General features: G+C 38.4%; 1 protein-coding gene across 1 annotated transcript; it reads left to right on the forward strand.

The window, feature by feature from the left end:
- The first annotated feature begins 4,054 nt into the window (after positions 1-4,054).
- LOC141907350 (ornithine transcarbamylase, mitochondrial-like) lies at positions 4,055-7,706 on the forward strand. Its single transcript, XM_074796965.1, has 10 exons — positions 4,055-4,460; positions 5,505-5,622; positions 5,706-5,787; positions 5,931-6,018; positions 6,100-6,253; positions 6,343-6,468; positions 6,767-6,820; positions 6,903-7,052; positions 7,305-7,442; positions 7,623-7,706. The coding sequence occupies exons 1-10, from the start codon at positions 4,345-4,347 to the stop codon at positions 7,680-7,682; spliced, it is 1,086 nt and encodes a 361-aa protein (XP_074653066.1). The 5' UTR covers positions 4,055-4,344; the 3' UTR covers positions 7,683-7,706.
- The last annotated feature ends 411 nt before the right edge of the window (positions 7,707-8,117 follow it).

An 8,117-nucleotide genomic window follows, 5' to 3' on the forward strand; every position in this document is an offset into this window, starting at 1 on the left:
CACAGAATTCTATCAGCGTAATCATAATTCTCTTCTCTCTGAATTCTAACTCGGAAAATCGCACCCTCAGAACACTTTTTAAAAGAATATAACAAAAATATCGCATTTCGTCAGAAATTTGGAACGAACAACCGAGCCACACGATTATTTCTAAATGGTTTATATCTTGTCAAATCAGATTTGTAATAATTGCTGGGGGTCTTGTAGGCTAATCAAATATATCTTAGGTAATGCCTGGTGCAATGGGACGGTACTTAGAAATTCTGCATCTTAGATAGTTTTTTTTTTAGACGAGCAAAAGACGGCTTAACGTTAACAAAAACGAATCAGTCGATGAATTTATCAAATATTTTGCGATAAATAACAGAATCAATCAATCGATAATAACTTGTTTGTTTGCCACTTATAATCATCGCACTTTGCAATAGTAATACCGATATGAAACCACAAAATTATTGAAATATCAATGCAATACAAGAACATAAAAACAAACTGTAAGATACATTTGCTTTCATCATTTGACTCGAAATTAACGATCAATTATCATTTTGCATAATAATACATTTTGCTTAATCATTAGTTTTCGATCAAGTTCAGTATTCCATATGCCGGGTGTATAGAGGTATCGTCGCGTTAGTGTTTTATCATGCGGTACTTCGACAATTCGAAATGTTCAGAGATATTTCTATAGATCAATATTCAATGGTACCCGTGTGCCCGGTCTATATGCTAGATGTATACAGAGGTGACGTCACGATCGCCCGGCGTGTGTAACAGCGGAACGCTCGACAAACTTCGATGTAAACCCTTTCAACGACCGGAGACAACAGCGCGGCTGCCTATTGGTCAATATTGAAACACACCACCGATCGACACTAAGTAGAATCACTAAGCCAGTCATTCATCTCTTGATCTTCACACTGTGCAGACATGATTTCGAATATCCTGGCGTTCAACATAGCGATCTTCCTGGCGAGCCTCCTTGCTGCAATGCTGCGCTCTACAAGCTGGTTCCTCCTTAGTGAGAAACGACGTCTTTATGTTTTACGTGTTACTGTTGGTTGAAGACGACGGCGCCCCATGAGGACAGAAGATGACGGAGGAAGGATGCTACAACAAGACGATACTGAACTCGGCAATCTTGAGAAAGTTAAGTTGGTACACATGTAAATTACAATTAATCAAAGAATTGTGTGACTACAGAATGTCTTTCTTTTACTCATGTCAGGTAAATTTAATCTAGAAAGGCCCATCATGAGGTACATCTAGATCCTACCGACCAGAAGTCACCACGGAAGACTCGAGCTTGAATTGAACTCGTCAACAAAACACCAAGAGACCTTTCGAAACGGAACATGGCAGTCTTGATACAAAGCTAAGTTGATTTTTCATTTCTGGGTTAGCATCAAGGGCAGGATGTGTAGCACTCGATGGAACAGGGGCGCTGGTGAAGTTCGGCATCTCAATTTTACTATAAACTGATTGACGATTAAAGCTCTATGACCGGTATATGGTCATTAGTGACTTGAATCTAAGACAATCATTGCTCTGATATTACTCGTTAGGTCTCATATGAATATTCCTGGCTGAGTATTGAAGTGTAGATAGGTCAGTTATTAATCAACAGTTTGAGGCAATACTTAAAACCACATTTTGTCTGCTGTTTTACCATTGCATTAATGAATTTCTCGGCGGATATAGTGTCGAGGGCAATATCGAGGTCTGGGATAAAGACCCATATGGGGAAGAAGACTAAGGGTATAGTTGCTATATGTGATTTTAGAAACCGCAATCCGGTCTCAACACCTCGACGAATGCGGGATAAACCAAAGCTTTAATTGATTAATTTCCTGTTAGTCATGTTTGGATGAAGCTTAATGATTATTGTTTAACCTACGATTAGAATATACGGACAAATCAGGAAAATTAGCCAATTATTTAATATCTAGTGAATTCAATGTCTAATGTATGGTGGCTGATAAGGGCCATAGCGTAAAATTCCTGGTATGTAAATGAGGGCGCCAGAACGCCAGAACGCCAAAACGAAAAAAAAACGTCCAATTTTCTCTAAAAGTTCGTTTTGGCGCACCAAAGAACCTTTTAGAGAAAATTGGACGTTTTTTTCGTTTTGGCGTTCTGGCGTTCTGGCGCCCTCATTTACATACCAGGAATTTTACGCTATGGCCCTTATCAGCCACCATACTAATGTAAGATTAAGAATTATTTTATGTAATTGTGTATAAATATTATCAAACTGGTAATCCAATTTAGCTGATAGATACGTATTTCAACACATTTGTATCTAAGTGAATCCATCACGTCCATCTACTAGTTTATACATAATAGATCTATTTGCCAAAATCAGTTTAAGGCAGATTTACTTTCGATCCCATCTCGAGATCAACAAATCTGCATATCGGACACACTATCGTGAATTTTGATGGGTGAATATTCCAATTTCATTGTGTATTTTAGATTGAGAGCCTTATTCTGACAGGAAATCCTTAGCTTAGGTCCTTTTCCTGTAGCTAATATCTCTTCTTAACTAATCTCTCCTTCAAACTATTATAGTATCATTTCACCAAGCACCGCACTATGGACGTCCTGCCGAAAAAGGTTTTCAGTCGTCGTACACAGTGTACTGTAAAAGGGAAATAAGGGAAATATAGAAATGTGACTTCGGGAAATTTCTAATTAACCACTTGAAACGTGTATTCATCTAAAACTTTGATGGAATGATGGATTCAAATAGTGATAAATTCAAATAAAAGTTGAAATAATGATTAATTTAAACCTGAATCATGTCTAAAATTCTTTAGTTTTAACTAATTAATTCAATATCCTTAAATAAGTGTATATTAGAAGAGAAATATAGGAATCTAGCTAAGACTATATATTAATTACATATCTTGCAATCAATGCAGATTGATGCAATATCTTCATGAAAGTGTTTAAATCTAAACTGGATGCGTTGATGGGATAATTTAATGTCTAATATTGTAAGGATCGAGGATGCATCTCACCGGGCCTCCTATATCAGGACTATATTGAACCAGTTTGGTTTTGGTGGAATTCTGCACTCGTCAAGGTGTGGACAAGGAATCGTAGTTTCTTAAGTCCGTAGAACGCTCATAGGATGAGTGAGTCTGGCAGAACACTGCTCGGAAATCGAGCAGAGCCTTGTATCGGGAGCAGCAGCAGCAGTCAGAATCTAAAGATTGACACCGGGGCAAATATGGGTTGTCGACTTAATCGACTTTTTGTCAGTGCGAACTAAGTAGACTACTGAAATTCGGTCAGGGATTGAGCAAGGTCCTGTAGGTCGGTCGGCCAGCTGCAGTTTCAGATAGTTAAAAACGTGAAATGTGATATGAGCGAACATGTACCGGTTCCTTAAAAAATCATTTTGCTACTGATACCACCCCGCGGGAAAACCTGCAATACTTTTTGGTCGTATCCGGATCTACTACGAGTTAAGTGGTGTGTTAAGAAATTACTTAAAACGCCACGAGAATAAACTTAAAAACAGCACGGGACATGACGGACACGTTGACTGTTATACCAACACGGACAAGACTTCTTGAACTGCGTTAGATCTGAAAATAAAATGAATTTCTATTTACCCTGCAAAATATAAAAAACGTAACTTAGGCCAAAAAAAGATGTCTTGTTTCTCATGATTTTGAAATCCCGTCCGCATCGGAAAAATCATCGGCAAATTAGCGATAAAGATTAAGTCCGCCCTCCCGCATCATAGCTCGAAAATAAATTTGTTTTTTATAAAAATTAAAATCCGCCCACCCGCATTGATATAATACGCATATCGTCATCTTTTTATCATTTTATTGCTCTATGAACGTATCGAGAAGTTGATCGTATAAATATCATCGGCACCACACTGGTGACTCGAACCCGTATCAACGGAGTCGGTTACCGTAGGCCTAAATGTCAAAATGAGAAACAAGGCATCTTTTTGGCCTTAAAATCCGTTAGAATTATGAGCTGTTGAATGAGATGAACAATGATTTAAGTTGAATTATCGATTATACGATATCGAAGTTCATAAGCGAGCTTTATTGCTGTGAATATTTGAAAAAGTGACATCATAGAATCAAAAGGTAATTAATCATCAGCTGGTTCGATCGATATCTTCACTTCGCTTTTTCCTTTATTATTCATTCCCGAGATATGAACGAAATATAAGAATTAATTCGTAAAAAATGGTGAGAAAAGATGAAAAAATGCGGACTATCCATATGCTACCAGAATCTTTTCTTTTGTAGCCAGCTGCGACGTCTGCTCTATTATATAGCCGGTGTATTCTGACACTAAGTACTAACGGAAATGGCTGCTCTTAAGTCTAAGTTCTTGACTTCATCGTTATTTAAACGCATCCGATATCACGCGTTACCACCATTAGCGACAACTGTTTCAAAAAGAAATCATTCTGACGAGAAAAAGTAAGTCGAGTTTGGTTGTGTGTATGATTAACAAAGAAACACGAACCGGGTTCCAGTTCTACAGTCAAAGTTGTAATATGATCCCGAGAAAAAAGTGAACATTGAAAATGAATTAATTTTAACTCACAACTATGGAACTGGTTCCAGGTTATGTTTGATTTCGATTCCTGAAATTTTAGATATAAGGTCTCCTAGTTTCCTAGTTTTTCATCAATACTGAAAATCGGGTGCGTCACTTAAATTGTGTCCAATAAAAAGAAACAAATTTAAATGCGCACTATCCGCGTCGAGAAATTGCAGCTCCGTCTATTGTTGATAGAAATGAAAATCCGTCCGCCCGCATCACGCGCCAACGTTTCGCAGGCGTCGTTTTCAATGTTTGCTGGCGTACGTCGTTTCGTCTTATCTCTCTGACACAATGAGTACTCTACGTTCGACTGTGGCAATCGAAGTTTCTACTTGTGGCAAGCGAGGATTCACCAGGTTCGCTAGACAACAACTCCCGGATTCTTCTCATATTCAATTAAAGTCTATCCATAATTTCTCGAATTCTGTGAAGGGTGATCAGTAAAAACCACCTTAAATATGAACCTTAAGATCATCTGAGTTTATCAAAATGAGTGATTTGCCTAATTTCTGATGAGAAAAAATCTAGATGAAAGTTGATTGAAAATGAACTAGATTTTGACGGGGTTGTCGCACCGTTACGCACGCCATCTAGCGGGATAGCTGGTGGCACGTAGTCCTCATTCATGGTCGTAGAGAATTTAGAAATGACGTGTCGTGTCAAACGATATTTTCTGAAACTGGTCGGTCTCACTTTAAACGACGACAGTACTCTGTGAAGGAGGCATTTTTTCATCAAAAATTAGAGTAAAAATCACCCTCCCTCGTTTCGAAAGAAGTAGGAAATTGTTTTTATTTCAGTTTTTTTTATTCAACGAACTAGATAAAATAAGTATTCGCCCGCCCCCACCATGTTTTGAAAATATCTGGGACGAGAAACCACGAATAACTAATGAGTGCCCTAATGCATAATTACAGGTCCAATTCACTAATCGGACGCCATTTTCTGACGCTCAAAGATTTCGAAGCCGATGAAATAAAGCAACTACTGTGGACCGCTATGGATTTGAAACAGCGGATTAAAGAGGACAATGAGGTAGATCGCTTTAGATGCTATCGTCTTTAAATCATCGCACTAACGAATTAGATTATCGGTTATCGCCATCTTGATGTTTCTAGACATATCGACCACTTACTGGAAAATCTATCGCTGCCTTGTTCCAGAAGAGAAGCACAAGAACGAGAACGTCCACTGATATAGGTCTGATACAAGGGCGCAGCAGAATCCTTTCAAATAATCCGCATATAATTCATTCTGAAATATCTCGCATAAGATCGCCGGTCTGGCCGAGCTTTCAATGCTGGCTTTATGGCAAAACATATTTTCTCCAACTCTCATTTCAGGAATGTCTCTTTTGGGTGGTTACAGCATATTTCTGAGTTCCAGCGAATGCCATCTAGGAACGAATGAATCTGTAAAAGATACGGCTAAGTAGGAAGCCCACAAAATTCACGAAAAGTAGTTCGATGACAATTATCACACTTAAACGTACATTTTCTACGTGTTTTTCAGAGTTTTGTCGGGTTTTGTTGATTGTATACTTGCTCGTGTTTTTCGTCAAACAGACCTCGATGAACTTGCTAGCGAAGGATCGGTGCCGATCATCAGCGCTATGTCCGAACGCTATCACCCACTACAGATTTTAGCCGATTTCCAAACATTGCAGGTAAAATGGACACTGTTAAATCGTTTGAAAATGTTTGAACAAAACACAGGCTTTTTTTGAGATTTAGGATTTAACCGTTTTGGTTTTAGGAACACTTCGGAGGATTAAAAGGCCTTCGAGTGGCTTGGGTGGGTGATGGCTACAATAACATTTTGCATTCACTGCTAATGGGCTGTCCAAAACTTGGCATGGACATAAGTGTTGCCACTCCGAAGGTAAGTATCCGCGTAAAACAAAACATCTCATTTAGGCTCGAAAATGATACATTGTTTCCCCTAATCGGCCGGCTCATTTCGTAGCAAACTGCGATAAAATTCGGAACAGTATGAATTCATATTTTTAAGTGTCAGGTATGTTATGACTAGCCGGTTTTGAACGCAGAAATGTACCGACCGGCTGGGTCAATCTTTAAGCTTAGCAGAAATAAGTAACAAGGTACCAATTTTAAGCGTAATTAAAGTATCGCATACGAAGATATAGAGATAAAATTGAAAAATTCGATATACATTCTAGGGGTTTAACGCCGAATCTGCTGTTGTCGCCGATGCCACACTGTTAAGTGAACGGGTAAAGACCTCTTATTCTGAGCATAATAGCAATTATTCAGTCGCGATGCGTGCTTGCTATAAATGTCGTTGATAAATTTCAGCACAATACGGGTATATATTTCACGAGCGATCCACGCGAAGCGGTTTACGGAGCCAACGTTATCATCACCGAATCGTGGGTCGCCCTGGGACAAGAAAGCGAAATCAAAAACCGACTCAAACCGTTTCACGGATATCAAGTCGACGAAAATGTACGTATGATTTATCATTAGCACTCGCACGCATACGTAAGTAAATACGCAAAATGTAATTTCGGTGATTATATGAACAATCTTTTTACAAAGTCGAACTCATCGTACTAGGTTAAAAGTAAATTTGATGCAATGTGATTGCATTTTTTGGTAACATTTACGTGGTGTATTCTATAAGTGTAAAAGATTAACGGAACTTTCGTAAAAAGATCCAAGTCATCGGTAATCAGTCAGTTGTTCCTGTGTTTAAAGTTGATGAGAATCGCGTTGCCGGATGCTGTATTCCTGCACTGTTTACCGAGAAAACCACTAGAAGTTACGGATGATATATTCTACAGCGAAAAGAGTTTAGTCTTCCAGGAAGCAGAAAATCGACTATGGACAGTGATGGTAATCAATCAATTTGATATAGGAATCTATACAAGATTAGAAGCAGTTTTAAGTACATGCATAGATTGAAAAGTAACGATGATTTCGTTTAGGCGTTTGAAAAGTACAAATGCTCTAATTTATCATCATAATATGCAGTTTGTTCGCATTGTTCACGTCATGATTTCCTCCTAATTTCAGGCCGTCATGCTGCACCAACAAATGGATCACCAGTGCAAGTTAAAAAGACCGCTGTTCTAGAACGTGCTAACGAGACATTCGTTAATATGGATTCTTTGATGAATTCGATGTATTTGGATAAAATCAATAGTTTTAGTCTTACTTCGTATTCTAATGCAGGGACGTTTTCTTATGATGTCATGAATTCAAGTTCAAGTTTCATATCTATTCATTGGTTTGATTATAACCAACATGCGAAGATATTTTTGAAATGGTGTATCGTACAAGGGCAGCTTCCCTCAAAAAATTAACTTGGAAAAAGTAAATTTCTCAGACTTAGTACGTATAGGCCTACCCAGAAGTTTCTTAAATCTAAGGACGTCTCCATTAGAAGCGGGGAATCCACTTATTTCTTGAATTATCAAAATGGCGGCTATACGAGAGAAATAACACCCTCGAAATTATGGAATTCATCGCCTAGTTCATCGCAGTATTCACATTTCGTTTCCCCCGCGG

The sequence above is a fragment of the Tubulanus polymorphus genome, chromosome 6, assembly GCF_964204645.1.
Source record: "Tubulanus polymorphus chromosome 6, tnTubPoly1.2, whole genome shotgun sequence".
NCBI classification, from domain to species: Eukaryota; Metazoa; Nemertea; class Palaeonemertea; order Tubulaniformes; family Tubulanidae; genus Tubulanus; species Tubulanus polymorphus.

What these genes read in the sequence shown, in the direction of transcription:
- LOC141907350 (XM_074796965.1), top strand. Translation starts at nt 4,345, where the DNA reads ATGGCTGCTCTTAAGTCTAAGTTCTTGACTTCATCGTTATTTAAACGC. An exon ending in AATCATTCTGACGAGAAAAA is followed by an intron (nt 4,461 to 5,504) that starts GTAAGTCGAGTT and finishes GCATAATTACAG; the next exon opens with GTCCAATTCACTAATCGGAC. An exon ending in GAGAACGTCCACTGATATAG is followed by an intron (nt 5,788 to 5,930) that starts GTCTGATACAAG and finishes CTCTCATTTCAG; the next exon opens with GAATGTCTCTTTTGGGTGGT.